This window comes from Peromyscus leucopus, chromosome 4 (genome assembly GCF_004664715.2).
Source record: "Peromyscus leucopus breed LL Stock chromosome 4, UCI_PerLeu_2.1, whole genome shotgun sequence".
In the NCBI taxonomy this organism is placed as follows: Eukaryota; Metazoa; Chordata; class Mammalia; order Rodentia; family Cricetidae; genus Peromyscus; species Peromyscus leucopus.
In genome coordinates, this window is record NC_051066.1 from 77494867 (window position 1) to 77512833 (window position 17967).

General features: G+C 46.5%; 1 protein-coding gene across 2 annotated transcripts in view; it reads left to right on the forward strand.

Moving 5' to 3' along the window:
• Positions 1–415: 415 nt before the first annotated feature.
• Positions 416–17967, forward strand: part of Slc1a2 (solute carrier family 1 member 2) — a 133583-nt gene continuing 116031 nt past the window's right edge. The window contains exon 1 of one of the 2 annotated variants that reach the window (XM_028877922.2): positions 416–1053. In XM_028877922.2, the coding sequence (XP_028733755.1) occupies positions 1037–1053 (17 nt within the window). In that variant the 5' untranslated portion in view covers positions 416–1036. Of the gene's footprint in view, positions 1054–17370; positions 17498–17967 lie in introns of those variants that run through there. The other variant, XM_028877925.2, reaches the window with a different exon arrangement.

Genomic DNA, 17967 nt, shown 5'->3' on the forward strand with positions numbered 1-17967 from the left:
GCGCTTCCATCCGGCCACCTGAGGGTTTCTGCGGCTAGGATTCTGTTGTACTCTCTACCCCAGAAGTGGTATGATAAGGGTGGGTGTGCCCGCCTGTGCGATGTGAGCCGAAGCAGGTGTCCAGAGAGAGAAGGGGAGCGCCAAGGCTTCTCCAAGGATTGGGGACGGAGGGGCATCCCGGGTCTCTGCTCTTGGCCCAGCAAAGGGTGACCCGGGGCCACTCAGACTCGAGAGGAAACAATAGAGACTCCTTAGATCCTGGGCTCCTGCCACCGGCTGTCCAAAGCGTTCCCGGACTACCGGAGGGCCTTTTTTTTTTTTTTTTTCTTCCCTTGGCTAATTTATGGCTGGAGGCTAGTGGGGGAGGGACGACAGAGGAGGGACAGCGTCTGAAGATGGGGGGCAGGGGCGACGGTTAAAGAAGTCGCCCCAGGCTGCGACGCGGGTGATGTCAGCTCTGGACAAAAATAGAGAGGGATCGCCTGCAAATCCCCAGCTCCGGCCGGGCTAAACCTTGCAATCCCTCCCGGGCCGGCGCCGAGCCAGGGCGCAGCGGCCTCCACCGCCTCCCCCAGCGCGCACACACCAGCACACGCGCACGCACGCACACACTCCCCCGCACTCGCACTCCCGGTCTTCCCCGGTGCCCCTCGGTGCCGGCCACTCGCCGCACCGGTTTGCCCCCGGGTGAAACACACACAGGTAGCGGCTGGGACGCGCGGAGCGCGTTCCTGCAGCCCTGCGGCCAGCGCGATCTCGCAGGAGCCAGTGTGGGATCCCCGCAGCGCCACTCGGAGCGCTGGCCGCGAGCCGCGCACGAGAACGCGGACCGCGCGCGGTGGAGAGCCGGGACGTGGATTAGCGCCCGCAGCAGCCTCCCGCGCGCGCCAGGCGCTAAAGGGCTTACCCAGGAGGGGGGTGCGAGGGCGGGGAGAGGCTGCCCGTTAAATACCGCTCCCCGCCGCACTCGGGGCTCACCCAGCTCGCCGCCACCGTCGCCAGACCGTGCCCGAGAGGAGGGGGCGTTCCCCACGCCATGGCATCAACGGAAGGGTGAGAGGGTTTTTCTGGGTACCTGCTGGGAAGCGGGAGCCGCGCGCGGGGTGGTGCTGCCCTATCCCAGATGGGGACAGAGAACTGTGTCTCCGGACCTCTGAAACCCTGGCAGAGCGACAGCCAGGCTGGAGATGGTGGGGAAGGGGACTGATTTCTTTGGTGGATTAGCTGTCCTTTGAGGATGCGGGAGGCAGAGAATTGGATCTAATGGCGAAGTACCATGGGGGTGTGAAAAAGTGTGAAAATAAACCCTTTGGAGGTTATTTCAGGGATTTAAAGGCAATAAAAGATTGTCCGTGGTGTAGAAGACACTGTCTGGGCTGCAAAGTGGGGACCGGTTGGAATGAATGAGCCAGTACCAGAGCCCGGGGCGGGGCGAGGAGCAGCACCTGGCTTTGAACTCTGGCTTTGGGCGCGGGTGGGGGGCGGGGGCGAGCCCTGGCCCAAGAGATCTTTGCCCTTGGACGTTGGAATCTCCCTGGCCAGCAGCAAGGAAGGGTGGAAGAGATTTGGGTGCTTCCCGAGAGGAGGGGAGAAAACCTGTAGCTTGAAACAGGGCAAGAGTTTCCAGACTCTATTGGGAATATCACTGGCTTCTTTATTTTGCCTGTGGCCATTGGGTTGCCTCTTGAGGCTGCAGTTGTCATGGTGATCACTTCTGTAATATAGAAAGACAACTGTATTTAGTATAGGTGACATTGGGGGTGCAAGAGCTACAGAGCCCCTTGAAGACTCATTTCAAGGCATCCTGGTCCTGTCTCCAACAAAAACTTTTCAGGCTTTCCAGAGCCTAGGAGTGAATCAAAAGAATGGTCGGGGACCCCAACTTTCAGGTTATTTCACAAAATGGCACTAGCTGCTTGCAAGAGATCACTGGATCCACACATGATGTCCAAAGCAAGTATCCGGAACTTCTCAGGACTCTACACTGAGCCCCTGGTTCTGGTATTTTCTGGAGCATTTTTGAAAGAAATCACCAGCTCCATAAGCTTTTAGTGAGGTGGTGGGTGGTGGATCTCTAAGCAGGAGTGGAAAGATGGTGTTCACAGCCAGACTTCTAGATTCCAACCCCAGACAAGGAAAATACTTCTAAAACTGTATCTGAGAGAAAGAACCCATTCATCTATTTCTCTCTTCCTTAGAGTCCTTCCAAAGGTGCCTGGCATCAGAATTTCTTCACATCGCCCTATTTACCAGGGTGAACCTTTGAAATGATTACTTATCCAAAAAAAGATGCTCCAAATTGGTACTTGTTTGCAAGGAAGGTGGTATCTTGTGTTCAGACACATCTTTAGAGTTAAATATTAAGAACCCATGTAGCTTAACATCAGCATTCCTCTGTGTTTGATTTAAAAGGCTTTCATCTTAGAACAGGTATAAAGGTATTTCTGGCTACCTACAGGAGCCTTCCACAATTACTTCAGCCTTCAGAGTCTCAGCTGGAAAACCTCTTCGAAAAATATCGTCTTCCAAATGCTGCACCCAACTTACTCTCCACTCTGCTGGCCAGAGGGAGAAGGTAGAGACAGCAATACAACTGCTCAAACGTGCTGCCTTTTCCTTCATGCTAAGTGAGAGCTGCCAAGTGGTTTGACATTTAACGTAAAGCAGATGTGATGTGCAGGACTGAAAACCAACTCTAGTCCAATTAGTGCCATCCTGGTGCATTGTGCAGGGTTAGGAAATGATTGTCAAAGGAACTTGTATTTAAGAGATGAAAGAATAAGGGGGAAAAAAACCCCTGAAAACTGAGAAACAAATGTAGAAAAATATGTTATTATTGAGGAGCAGTAATTTGGTCAGTTGGAGACATTCTCAAAACCCTTGTTGTCTCCCAGAAGCCTTTGCAGAATCTCTGTTGCGTGGAATGCACCTGCTAGCTTCCCTGGTGGAGATAAAGAGACACAAATAGCCTTGGAGATGACTTTCAGAAGGCTTTCCCAGTGGAGGACTTTTATTACCAGGTTGTTTTCATGGGTTGGTGAGATCCGTTTGCCCCTTCTGATATCTTTGGGTAATGCACCTTGAAAAGGAAATTCAGGAAGAGTCCTCAAGCTGATCTCTTTTGTTAGCCTTTGTCTTCTAACAATATTAAAGCTGTTTTTCTGAAATATACATTGCTAAGAAGGATGCCAAAATAGCACTGTAATTACATGCTTTCAGTTTATACATGTTCAGCTCAACTCTATTCCAAAATACTGGGGGAGTGGGATGGTATATTAAACCAATCGATCTGGTGAATGTTTATTTGGTGATCAAGTTGCCATCAACAGCATATGCTAATTACTACTCTTTATAGAATTATTAGAGGCAATACATATAACTGTTTAGCACTCGTTTCAAAGCTTATTTGTATATCTTTCTATTCACATCTTTCAATAGCTCTATGAAGTAGGCAATCCAATGAAAATAGACTTCAGGGCTCAAAAAAACAAAAACAAAAACAAAAAACTGTGTACAATGTCAAGCCATCTTTCCAGGAAGATTCTGGGATTTGGCAGAGCTTTGGGGTATCATCTGGAAATGTCAGTTGTCAGGAATGAGTATGAGAGGCATGGCTGGTGCTTATTGTCGGCTTCCTTTAAAATCTTTGTATACATCCCTGGCAAGTTGCCCTTTAGAATATTTTATATCTGGTGTGTTTGATCCTTGCCCTTTTATAGACCATACCTACCACTGTTTGGTTACCTGAAGTTTCTGATCATGTTGCACTGGGAATATCAGCGTGGCTTTTGTAAAATTCAGCAGGAACTCTTCTAGTTTCCAGGTTCTGAGGAGGGTTTTCCTATGAAAGCAAGGTTCCTTTGACAGTTGCGTGGCGTTTGTTGTTGTTGTTCCTGAGTCCTAGGCATGGCTGGAATTACTGAGATGGCTTTTAGGTTCCTGACCCAAATTGGAAAGAGATTATAAGTCGCTGGTGACAGGCAAGCGAGTGTCTGTTATTGACTGGGTCAAAGTGGAGTGGCCAGATGCTGAAGAGACAACCATTTTAGAAATATGTTTCTAAGGGCCAGGGATGGCCAGCTCTCCACATATATCAGAGACTCCTGGCAATCTATCTTCTGATCAGCTCCCAGGAGCCAAGGGGTCAGGGTTGCACCAATCAGGAGGGCTTGGATTTCAGTCTGACTTCGAGAGCAAGTGAAACAGAAAACTGCTGACAGCAAAAAAGCCCTGCCAAGGGAGACCCCTGAATTTATGATTCCCAGCGCACGATGCTAAACATAGTGAGTGCCTTACCCGCCCCCCTCCTCTGAAAATGAAATTGAAGGGAGCAGGGGGGTGAGCTCGTAGAGTGGGCTTATTACGGGGTGAGTGGAGGGCAGAGGAGATGCTATCTAGAAGGGCTTGCGTATTGTATGCCTCAGGCTCCACTGGAATTCATTTCTTGTTTTCAAGAATATAGAAATTGTCTTCCTAGGGCTAAATGGATATGAATGGAGCTATGATAAAGCCATTCCACGTTTACCAAGGCAATCTCATGTGAGCAGTTGAAAGCTTAATTCTCCAGAAACAATTTCTAAATCCAAATGAGACTTGGAAAGTAGAAATGGCAGCTTATTACAAACCGAATGGCCACGTTGTTTCCCCTTTCTGTCTTACAATGAGGCGTCCTCTCCTTGGGCGTCCACACTTTGTGATGTGTCGGACCTGGCCACACAAACAAACAATGTTCACACAGCAACTCTGGATCAGTGTGCTGTGTCAGTTCCAGATATGCCTGGCTGCTTCACATTTGGTGCTCAAACACAGGGTAATTTCTTGACAATGCCCTGTGCACCTTCCCTCATGGCTGTATCAGCTGTAAAGGTGTGTGAATTTCCTCCTTGTAACGGCAAGCTCAATTGTTTTCTATAGTGAATTGTTTCCCTCACTGGACTGCCTTGTCTCTTGGAGTGAACGGAGTCTTCACTTTGATCGCCTGCTATCATTATTTTAATCTGCTGAAACATGGATAGCTTAAAATCCTCTAGCATTAGTAGGCAGAAGCACAGATCTCAGGATAAAAAGTCTTAGTTAGGTTTGCATTTCAAGAACTTGTCCTCACGGTTTGAACAATACATCTCACAAATGGCAGACAGTGTCTGCCTACCCACAGTCACCCCTTCCCTGCCCTTAGCTGCTTGTTGTCGGGCAGGAGGCATACTTCGGAGAAAGGGTTTGGAATCCAGATTACAGCAAATCTCTTTATTTACCAGGGCTGTGGGATGGCTCTCCCCTCCTGCTGCCCGCCCCTCACCCTGCAGAGCCTCGTCCTTACAATGAATTAATTAGGGGGAGTGTTTAAAAATATCTCACTGGCTCCATCTCCACGTGCTCTCTTATTGATTGGAGGCAGATGGGCTGTATATTCGTCAGCAGAGGAGACAACGACTGATATCTCACTATGAACCTGTCTGCTTGGCTTCAAATACCATCAGAGAAGACAATGGGCCTCGGCTATATTGACAGCCAGGGAAAGCAGACTCTTCAGCTTTTCAAGGGTATACCTTTGTTTTCATAGTTTTGCTGCATTTTCAAGATTGTTTCTCAACAGCACTGATATTTTCTTTCATCTGTTTACTTAATGCCTCACTTAGACAAGCAGATGTAGTCACTGTCTGCAGAACTGTCAGCTGGAGTTTTGGGTGATGTCGCCAGCTGCCTTGGATTATGGACTCATTGAGCAAGGGCTGGCCTTTGAACAGAGAAGGAAGGGAATGAACTCCACTTGGGCAGCTGGACTCGATCTGTGTCAACCCCAGTCCCCTCTAGGATGGATGATGGCAAGGACCTTGTATGATGTCCTTGGGGACAAAGATGTAGATATTGTCCCTGTGTGTCATGTATATTAACGGATTCATTTAAATGGCAGGCAGGACTTTCTTTTGTTACATTGGTCAGGACGACCATCTGTCATTTGCTGTTCCTAATCTGTCACAGGACTTTGAATCACATGCTCCCACTCCTGGTCCCCAGCCTCTGCTTTCTCTCAGATCATGGAACTGGAGACAGATTCAGAGCCTCTGTTTGCCTTGGCTTTGCTTCCTGTGTAGCGTTGAATGTGAAGTGCTGGACACTACAGACCACATGTGGCCCAGAAGTGTGTTCTTATTTCGGCTCTCAGTGGATTTTGAAAATGTTCGAATTATTTGCCTACTTGGAAAACAATTCCTAATTTTGAATTTTTCTTTTTGTTTTATGTGTTTGGGTGTTTGGATTGCAGTATATCTGTGCACTACATGCATGCCATGGAGGCCAGAAGAGGGTGTCAGATCCCCTGGAACTGTAGTTACAGGTTGTTGTGAGTTGCCATGTGGGTGCTTGGAATCAAACCTGGGTCCTCTGGAAGAACAGCCAGAGGTCTTAACTGCTGAGCTGTCTTTCTAGTCCCTAATTCCTGACTTTAGCTGCTCTAGAAAATTGGAAATCTGTTGACAAAGATTCACTTTTCTGTCTCAATACATTTATTATGTGATTATAAGCCAGTATCTTGTGTATGTGTGGGTGTATATGTTTGTATTCCTGCATGTATGAGTGTGTGTTTGGTACTAGAGACTGCATCTGACAGCAAGCATTCTATCTTTGAGCTACATTCCATTCTCTCTTTTCATCCCCCACGCCCAGTTTTTAAACAAAATTTCACTAAGTTGTTCAGGCTGGCCTTGAACTCACTTATAGCCTTGGACTTGCTATCCCTTCTGCTTTAGCTTCTCTAGGAGCTGGGATTACAGGCCTGTGCCATCCAGCAGGCCCCACAGCTTTAACAATTTTTAAAGCACTTTGTATCTACAAATTTACTTAATTCTTATAGTATATGCTATAGCAAGCATCATTATTAGTCCTGTTTTTCCAGATATAGCAACTGTGCCATAAAATAATTTAGTAATTTGCCCCAAATTTCTTAGACCTTAAATTCACTGATCCTGGGTCATGGAGCCTTTAACTAGTGGGTCACATTCTTCCTCTCCGTGGCAGTGGTTAGCTAGCTAGATGAGGCGCGACAGAACCCGGAGACAGGGCATGTCATTCAGGTGGGGCACCGTTGTTGGGAGGGCATGTCGCTCATGTTCTGTGCACAATACCTTACCTCTCTGGGACAGTAACCGAGAGTGCAAGCTTGGAACCCACACTGTTACCATATACTATTGTATATATACACATACATGGTATATATCCATATACTATGCCTAAGTGCTTTTACAGTTTGAGTTTGGAAGACTTTGTCAGAATACCATGTAGTTCTAGACACTTTAAACGTTTTGTTTTTTCTTATTTTATGTGTATGAATGCCTGTCTCTCTCTCTCTCTCTCTCTCCTCCTCTCTCTCTCTCTTACTCTCTCTCTCCCTCCGTGTGTGTGTGTGTGTGTTGTGCGTCTGTGTATGTATGATGTGTGTTTGGTGCCCACAGAAGTCAGAAGAGGTCATTGGGTACCCTGGAACTAGAAATGGAGATGGTGTGAGTGACCATGGTAGGTGCTGGGAACAGAACTCAGGTTCACTGCAAGAACAGAAACCTCTCCGCCATCTCCTCAGCCTCCAACTTCTTTCTTGTAACCCGTAACCACTCCTTCCCCTAACCACTTCTTGCTATCGGCTTAAACTTTGCCCTGAGTTGCTCTTAATAGGGTTCCTCCATAATTATTGATTTCAACAAAGCTAATGGCATTGCCTCATCTCTACACAGTGCATTCAAACTGCCCTGGGACGATCATGCGGGCCAATCACTAGGCTGTGTCTCTGTGCTTCTTTGTGGCAAACGTAGCTGAGCAGTCATCAAATGTGGTTATGTGGACAGTGACTTAACCTACTCAGTTTCTGGATGTCATTTACTTTGCCCAGTGCAAATAGTGATGACCCTCAGGACACTCTCTGAATTGGCAAGGACTCAGAGGCTGGATCTGTGTGACATGTTTTTAAGATTTATTTATTTTTTTATCTGTATCTGTGTGTGTTTGGGTGTCTGCCACATGTGTGCCCATGATGGAGACAGTCAGAAGAGGGCACTGGATTCCCTGGAGATAGAGTTAAGCTGTTGTAAATGACCCAGCATGGCTGCTAGGGTCTGAACTCTAGTCCTTGGGAAGAACAGCAAGTACTCTTGCTCACTATTCTGTCTCTCTGGCCCCTTGCCTCCCACCCCACCCCAAACCACCCCAACCCCTTTTTAAAGAGAACAGAGTTTGTTGATCACCCAGCAGGGGTAAGTAAGAGCAGTGAATGTCTGTGGAAATGTTGAGTCCCTTTGGAAACCCTTCCACCCCTAGGAAATCTCAGGTCCCACAGCAGAGCAGAGCACAGAACAGCACTGCACCCCATTCCCTTTTGATTAAACAGACTTGCTCCACCACACACACAGTCTGATAGTCATGAGACAATTGTCATACATTGAAGTGATGGAAGATGTCACCCTAGACAGATCTAAGTAGGGACGTTCGTTTAGTTTTATTCCAGCTTCCCATGACTGCATGTCTATGACTTAATTTAATCTTGGAAAAAGCTCATAATATTATGCTCACTTTATAGATAGACACTGAGACTTAGAGAAGTTTTGATTAAATGCTGTCACTGGGTTTCAAGCCCCTCCCCCTTTGTCATCTAATGTAGCATTATGAACATTTCACAATTATCCCCCTCCATTTCCTCCAACTTTAATAAACCTTCCTTCCTTTTCTTTTTCCCCCAGTTTTGTGAGTGTGTGTCTCCAGTCATTTTGATAAGAGAAAGCAAGCGCCCCCAAAGAAAACGAGATTCTGACAAATGTCATAGGTTATGCACAAGAAGGAAAGAGATGAGCTTATCTCCAATAAGGATGCTTCGGAGAAAATGGCGCTGTAAAACGACGTAAGAGGAAGCTTAGGTAATGGCAAACTATTGTCGCATTCCAGTTTGTGGACATCAGACCAGAGGGCTTTCAAACAAGGCAGCAATGCTGAGGGGAGATAAGGCAAAAGGACACAGGGCGGAAGGAAAGCATCCCCTATTAAGTGCCAGGGGAAGTCAGCCTCCCAGACCTTAGTGGTCTGTTTGTTTGCCTGTTTTTATTTCAGTCTTTACTTAAATAGCCAGTTGGGATTTGATGGCCAGATTTTACAGAAAAGTAGGGGAAGCCATTCTGAGCGAAGTGCTCACTTAGGGTGGAAATGGATGGGCATCACCTGACAGTATACATCTCAGGTGTTCCATAGGGATGGATGGCACTGGAAATGGCTTCAGCTCTTGTTGTTTATATTTCTATGCAACATGTGGTCTAGAAAACAAATGCCTAGAATAAAAATGGAACCAACTTCTAAGAATGCATTCGAGAGTGACAGAATTCTAGACCGAATCTAATTCCCAGTGTCTTCTTGAAATTCAAAGTCATCCATTAGCCAACATTTTGAAATCATCATGGACTTGTAGCATTGAGCTAAACATGGGTTTTAAGATCATGACCATAACCATTTCAGATGAAATTAGGTGCTATGGCCACAGATTAATTGCAAGCATTTCAAATAAAAAACTGATTACTGAGGGAGTTTATCTGAGCTAACCCACTTGGGTTTGGATTTTTCCATAGGCCTTGACATGTTGGGTTTGGAATATTGATGCTGGTGGGTCACAGAGAGCAGGGTCTGAGCTGGAGGCTGACGAGTGTGCAGTTTATGGGAAGTCTGTAGAGTTGGGCTAAAAGCCCCCAGATGGTGTAAAGGAAGCAGGGATGGGCAGATGGAGAAGAGGAAACTCAACCAAGGCCTCATCCCCCCTACAGGATGATCTAGAGCACTTCTGAATGTCCCCTGAGGAACTAGCCAGCCATTCAGTGGAGCTGTGATGGGGCAGGGGCATGGCTCTATGTGGGTAAAATGCAAGGGTTTGGAAAGAGCCATAGCCAAGAGTTGTCCGTCTAATTCTCTTAACAACTAAGCCAATGAATCCCCCACCCTTTTTTTTTTGCCCTTTTTCTGAAGTTGAAGGCCTGGGCATTGGGCAGTGTACTGCAGTAGCTACTTCCCTTCTCATATAAGTGTTTGGGAAACAACAACATAATCAGTTCAGCTGCCTTCAATCTGTGTATTGAAGTAGATGACAGCCTCCTCCTCAATGCTATCATCTGTAGCAAAAGGATATGCTATGCCAGTTAATAAATACAAAATTTCCAAAATTTCTGGTAGACAGGATAAGTAAGTTCAAAGGCGCACGTGTGTGTGTGTGTGTGTGTGTGTGTGTGTGTGTGTGTGTGTGTATGTGTGTATGTGTGTATTTATATGTGTGTGCTGTTCCAAGGTTGATGTTGGGTGTCTTTCTCAATTGCTTTCCACCTATTATAGTGAAGCAGGGTCTCTCACTTGAACCCAGAACTCACTAATTCGGCTAGATACTCCAAGGATCCCCTGTCCAGGCCTACCAAGTGCTGGGATTACAAACAGCTACCACACCTGTTCTACTCAGCCTTTTTGTGTGTGCTCAGGTGTGTGCTTGTGTTGTGTGTGTGCTAGGCGTCCCCAGGTGTGTGCTAGGCGTCCCTAGGTGTGTGCTAGGCGTCCCCAGGTGTGTGCTAGGCGCCCCCAGGTGTGTGCCGTAAGCACTTTACTTGCTAAGCCATCTCCCTGTCCTGAGTTCCCAGATCACAACACAGGAACCACAGCTAACAACAATGTATTGTATATTTAAAAATTGCTAGGACTGTAGTCTAAGTCTGGTTACTAGAAAAAAAATATGCAAGATAATCAGTGTGCTAATTAACTTGAGTTAGTCGTTTAGTAATATATACATACTGAAACCTCATTGCATGCCCAAAGTACATAGAACTATTTGTCAATTACAATTAAAAGTAATTCAGCCAATCCACCAAACTATACCTTTAAAGCAGGGTCTGGTAAGGGGGAAATGGAAGGGGACATGAATCCCTAGGGAGGAAATAGGGACTATTGGAGGTTGTCATCCTCCTTAGCTTTAGCTATAACCCCACAGCCATCAGCTCAAGTCCTTCTGAGGAAGCCCGGCCCAGAGGGAAGATGCTATCTGGAATGTCCTAGAGAGAGAAATCAACTGGGGTTCCATTTGTCTGACTCCTGTCTGGAATGGTGAATTTAATGAGCTGGGCCAGAAATAACAATACATCATAGAACCAGTGTATAACTGCTCTCGACGCTTGCAGGCTTGGCAGCAGCTGTCCCCCCCCCCCCGTGTTATCCCTGGAGTCCTCATCCTGAGGAGAGTGAGCCATAAACTGGTGAGCCCCTTCTGGAATATCTGCTGTGCTGTTCTAGTGACCCACACTGGGCATTTTGTCAACATCTGCAAAGTCACCTCTGCATTTCCCCCTCAGTTCCATGGGTGAATAGTAAGATGTTTCCTGAGATAGAAGAAAACTTTTGTGCGCACCCCAAGTCCTTGAGATGATACCTCTGTGGGTGTCCCTTTATTTCCTCATGTCCCTCAGCTGTGTTCTGAGTCTATGGCACTGGTGGTCACTATGTGTTTTCAGCAGTACAACTCAGTTCAAGGGGTCACAACTGCAGGGCAACAGAAACCAAAGCCAGCTGGCTGGTCTCATTAGATATCGTCTTCCTTCCTTCTCCACACCTCTTCTAAATAAGTAACACCCACTCCTGCCATGGAAGATAGATATGGTGCGCATTTCCAGGATTTTGGTAAAGAGGTCACTGATTAGATTCAATCTACACTTAGTATATTTTGAATATAGAAATAACATATAGGTCTGAAAGACTTGGATAGGTCTGAAAGAATTGTTTGTCACTGTCAAAAATTATTTTTAATAAAAATGTTACCATTCCCTCTATAAGACAAAATATGGACATTCTTAAAAGCAAACATATAAGCCTCATATATCATAGGAGGTCATAAAGGCAAAGCATATCTCCCACTCTGATCTTGTCTTCTTGAAATCTTCTTCATGTTTGGAACATTTTTCTGTGCATATGTAAACATCTTAACCTTAATATGCAAATTTGGACATTCTGTACAAACCGCTGAATCTGGCTGTTTATTCACCCAATGCTTTCAGTTGTTTAAGTTTGTGGTACATATGTATATAAAGGTATACTTATGTGTGGTACATGCTACATATAAAACATGTATTTCAATACCTAATAGTAGATCACAGAATGGTTATATAATAATCCATTTAACCAGTCTCTTTTAGACATGTGGGTTTTTGCTGAGTCTTTATTACTAGAATGATGTTGGTGGGTTCTGAGTGGGCAGAAGCATGGTCATCCAGACCAGTGAGAAGATAACAGTGATGGTTTAGGTGGACAAGTTAAGGAGAGAGTGGGAAGAATTAGGGCATGGCGTGAATATTCTGGTGCTGGTAGGAGTTCTCGATGACCAAGTGCCTATGGAGGCAAGGAGAGGAGAAAGCTAGCTCTCAGATTTCTGGTTGAAGCAAATGGGGGTAGGATGAGTGCAGAGAAGAAATTCAGGGGAGGGACGACCTCATAAAGGGAGAAGAAGATAAGGATCTTATCTCGTGTGCTGGGTTAACAGTTTCGTGTTTGTGGGACAGCAGGCAGAAACGCTCACATGAGAATCCTAGTCTTTAGGGAGTGTGACTGTGATGGGAGAGGTAAACAGACTCATCCTGACTGATCATGACAGGATTAAGAATGGCACCGAGGGCCGGGCGGTGGTGGCGCACGCCTTTAATCCCAGCACTCGGGAGGCAGAGGCAGGCGGATCTCTGTGAGTTCGAGGCCAGCCTGGGCTACCAAGTGAGTTCCAGGAAAGGCGCAAAGCTACACAGAGAAACCCTGTCTCAAAAAAAAAAAAAAAAAAAAAAAAAAAAAAAAATGGCACCGAGGAAGGACCTGGTGAGCTGTAGTGTCTGTAAAGGTTGGGGATGAGTGACATTAAAGCTGGGACACACTGGGATGTAAGGATCAGAAGGGACTCAATGTCTCAGAGTGGTTGATGATGTCGCCTGTTACAGACATACTGAAAAGGCAAGTTTTGCAAAGTAGCCATTGGATGAATCAGTTCCAAGGCCATCTTTGCCAGACCAGAGTCAGCACAGTGATGGCTCTGTCATGCTGCTGATGGAGGTTTTGAACTGGTAGAGAGAAAATGAATGAAAGGCATTTTTTAAAGGTTTGTTTTTATGTATAAACGTATGTGTGCTCGGGTGTGCGTGCGTGCGTGCGTGCGTGTGTGCGTGCGTGCGTGCGTGCGTGTGTGTGTGTGTGTGTGTGTGTGTGTGTGTGTGCTCGTGTGTTCAGGTGCCTTCAGAATAGGACATTAGGTTCCCCGAAGCTCAAGCTACAGGTGGTTGTCAGCTGTCAGACATGAGTGCTGGGAACTGAACATGGATCCTCTGCAAATTCCTTAAATACTCTCAATGCCTGAGACATCCCTCCACCCCAAAGTTGTTACTGTTATTATTACAATTTATTACTGTAATTGTTATTCGGAGTGGTAATCAAGAAGAGGTGGTGAATAGGAAATGTGACACACAGGGCAGCAGAGCTGCACCTTGGGTCTTCTGTCTTAGTTTGAGGGTGTGTGAATACAGCATGTGTATATGCTGAGGGCAAGGCTGGGTCAGTGAAGGCATTCCAACTAATCTTGGTGGAAGACTGTGTCGAAGATAAGAATAAGAACTGGAATCAGCTCATTGCTTGCTTTGGGCTTCCTGTGGGGGAGAGCAGGTGTCTCTGGGAATCTTGTTTCAGGCTTCCTACAGCATGTCTAACCAGTCCTATGGCATAGTGTCTTAGTTAGGGTTTCTACTGCTGTGACGGAACACCATGACCGAAAGCAACTTGGAGAGGAGAGGGTTTGTTTGCTTACGCTTCCAGATCACTGTTTATCATCAAGGAAGTCAGTACAAGAACTCAAACAGGGCAGAAACCTGGAGGTAGGAGCTGATGAAGAGGCCATGGAGGGGTACTGCTTAGTGGATTGCTCCTCATGGCTTGCTCAGTCTACTTTCTTATAGCGCCTAGGTCCACCAGCCTAGGGATGGTACCGCCCACAATGGGCTAGGCCCTTTCCCACTAATAACTAACTAAGCAAATGCCTTCCAGCTGGATCTAACGGATTTCTCAATTGAAGTTCCCTCCTTTCAGATAACTCTGATTTGTGTGAAGTTGACATAAGACTAGCCAGCACCCATAGGATGACTCACAGTGGAGAAGAAAGAAACACTACCTGCCCAGATGGGCACGTCTACATCCTCAGTTCTCACAACCCGAAGATGTGGGCAGCCATTTCATCCTGCCTGTGTGGCATCGCTGTCAGGAGCTGGTGTGGGATAGCATTATTGGGCAGTGGTTGCCATTTCCCGCTCCACTCACCTGTTAGGAGCCTTCTTACATCTCCTTAGCTGGAGCTGTCCTTTTTCTCCTCTTCAACCCAGGTCATTATATAACGTCTGTGTGGATTTTCTTGGACTCTGTGTGTGTGTGTGGTGTGTTGTATGTGGTGGTGTAGCACATGTGAATGCTCACATCCCTATATGTACATGTGGAGGCCAGAAGTTGGCATCAGACATCTTTCTCTACCACTCTCCACCCTAGTTTTGGAGGGGGTCTCTCACTGAGCTCAAAGCTCACCCGTTTGCTAGACTGCCTGTCTAACACGCCCCAGGATCCTCTCCTCTCTTCCTCCCTGCTCATCTAAGTGCAAGGCTTCCAGGCATGCTGCTACACTTTATTGTTAAGTGGGTGCTGGGGTTCTGAGCTCTGCTCCTCATGCTTGTGTAGCGGGCAGTTTAACTGCCGAGCTAGCTCTACATTCCTTGGATTCAATGTTATTTCAGTCATGTTTTTTGGCTCTGCGTTCTCTTCGGATCCTTCCTGGAACATTTCCATGCCACAACCCTCTTGATATCTTTGGAAGAACGTTACTATTTCAGGTCTTTTTCTACCCCAGGTTGACAGATCTCGTGGCCTACTTGGTGTTCCGATTTGTGCAATACATGGGTTCATGGGGACACGTTACTACAATGGAGCTGTTGATGCTTTCCTCCACAGACTCACACCTCCTCCCTTCCAAGTTCTCCCACCTCAGCCAACAGGGCTACCACACGCCAAGGCTCTGAAGTCATTAATGCCAGCTTTGTCCCTGGCCTTTTTTTCTTATCTCAGCTCTAATAATCAAGCTTACCGGGCATGCCCTTCTCTCCAAAAGGTTTCTTAAGCCTGGGCCTTTCTCTCCATAGCCACAGAAATCACTATAGCCCGGGCAACAGCCATCGCTTTCTTGGAAGCGTCATAGCTTTCCGCCTTTCAGATCTTCCTGTACCTGCACTGGCATGCCCATTTTCCTTCCCAGACCATTTCTTTCCATTGTTTCCTCACCATTCCACAGCCTTCTTCTAGAGCATTCTTTGGTGATCAGCTTCAATGCCATGCTTCTCTCTTCCTTAGCACTACCTCGGTCTTCATAGTTTTCTTCCTTCACTGCAGCAAGTACAGCTTTCAGATGTCTTGCTTATTTATCCTCTTCTTCACTTGGCTCTCATGCACTGTTAGAATACCGAGGAGCAGCTGATTTTGCATCTTCCTCGATCCCAGCATAGTGAGTGCATCCACTGAGTATATAGATGGCCCTGTAAGTCTGGGAGAAATAGGGATAGACTCTTGAAAGGGTAACATTTGAGTTGAGCGTCTTCCAGGGAGGCCGTCCTGCTCTGCTTCGTTCAGACCTCTCTCAGCACTTCATCAGATCAGATTGTGCCAAGTGTCTTCTGGTCTGCCTGCTCCCTGCCTTTCAGATCTCTCTGAGGATCGGGACTATCTTAATTTATTTTCACCTCCGCTTATTATCTTCATCCCAGTGAATGTTGGTGTAATTGAATTGTCTGCTTTGGTAAAGAGACTCACAAGGGCAGAGAGAGGAGAGAAGAAATAGGCTTAAACCAGCGATAGGACCGGGGTTGGGAAGAGATGTCTTTTTGCTCCTTGGGAGGTGGACATCTTTATAGGGTACTGGTCAATGGACTATCCCTACCCAGCAGTCAATAACCAGCCTTTTCATTGCTAAGAGTTAGCAGGGTTGAAGTAGGTTACAAAAGCCATCATTTGGGCAGCAGCTCATCTCCTGAAGCCAACAATGGATTTACCATGGCCCATTGTGTCCCCGCTCTGCTGCCTGGGAAAGTCTACAAACTCCCCTCTCCACACTTCTTTCAGAACACAGTGGGTTCTAGTCAGATGAACATCTTTGAGGCCTCGTGTTCCCTGAGACCGCCTGCCTCCCTTCAGAACCTTGTCTGTTCTCTTTCCTCGTCCTTTGCAAAGGGAAACAAGAAGCTGGAATGGATTAGACATTCAGACACAAAGACGAGATCTAAGTCAAAGATGGTATTTAAATTGCATCAGTGAATAAAACTCAAGGCTTGACAGTTTAACTGCTTATAAAGCCGATTTAGAAGAAGAACAGTTACCAGAAGCTGCCAGTGCTGTGGCTAAATTGTTGCTTTTGATTGCTAGGGAGCATCTCAGAGCACTTAATCATTCCCAATGGAGTCCCCTTACTGTGACTTCCTGCAGGTAGAGAAATGATGTCTTTAGTATGTGTGTTTGCTGCTAGCCTGAAAAAGAATGCCTATACATACATACATACATAATACATAATACATACATACATACATACACACACACATACACACACACACACACACACACACACACGCACACACACCACACACACACACACACACATATCCCCCGACATACCTGGAGCGGAGTCCTTTGCTTCAGTTTTCTGGTCCTTTGCTGTGTTTTTCCTGTATTTTGGCTCTGTTGGAATAAGAGGATAAAAACCATTCCAGGAACCTTCGACAGGACAAAAAGCCAGTTAGGAGTCTCCCGGAGCAGTCCTTAGCTGCAGCCACCCTCTGCCATTGGCAGGGCGATTACTGCTAGATTGGGATCCAAGGCTGCAGATTTTGAAGTGAAAATAGAATCAAAGCATAAATTCTGTGTTTTCTAGTTTCCTCTGCCCCAGAAGTCATTGTGAGTTCTGAGAACCAGGCACTCACCCATTTACTGTCTTCCTCTGTCACAAGACTCTTAATACATTTCTAGTCAGCTCCAGATATCAAGGCCCAAGGCATGCACCATTGTTCCCCAAAGAGGCCCAATCATTTTGTCCAGCAGAGGGCGCAGTGGAGCTGTAAGGCTACAGGCTGGGCAATGGGGATTTTCCTCACACTCTGAAGCAAGCCAGAGGACAAATCGTCCTTTCCCAGGCCAGCACCAGCTGTTGCCCAGATCTTAAAGAAAAGAAGCCCTGATACTTTGAGTTTGCACATTCCAAGTCACCCTGAGTTGTCGAATCAGCCAGAGATCCAATTTTTTTTGGGTGGGGCTACAACCAACTTGGGGTTGTACGGAGTTGGCAGTCTTGGTCTTCGTTACCTGCCCTGGCCCTGGATCCTCTTTATCACCTTGAGCTCGCCCTCCTGGATTCTCCTCAGCAAAGTTCAAGAAAGATCCCTTTTTCTGGATTCAGGTATGTGCAAACTGTTTCTCTTTGGGTTATCGACAAACTTATTTAAGTTGAAGGGCAAGTATAGGATAGAGCAGGAGTCTGCTCTAAGGCTGATGGAAAGGTACCCGAGGAAATACAGAGTACATTTGAATGGCGGGAGAAGCCCCAGAATAAACAGTTCAAGAATGGAGGCATGGAAGCAGATATTCTTTGCAAAATGACTGACTAGGCACCCCAGGGGGCTAGCTTGTGTTTCAAGCCAGTTGGCAACAAAATTAATGTAAGCATGGAAACACTGTTTCAGTTAAAGGATACACTCCCTTAGGAGTCCAAGATTGATCCTGGGTCCATATGTCCTCCAAAGGCCTTTCCCCTTTGCCTGTGGCTCAGCTACAGAGGCAAACCAGTGAGGGGGCCACTTGCCCACATTTTCTGAAAGCAGGAAAGTCATTGTTCCGCCAGCTGTAACTTTAATGTCTCACTGAGGGCAT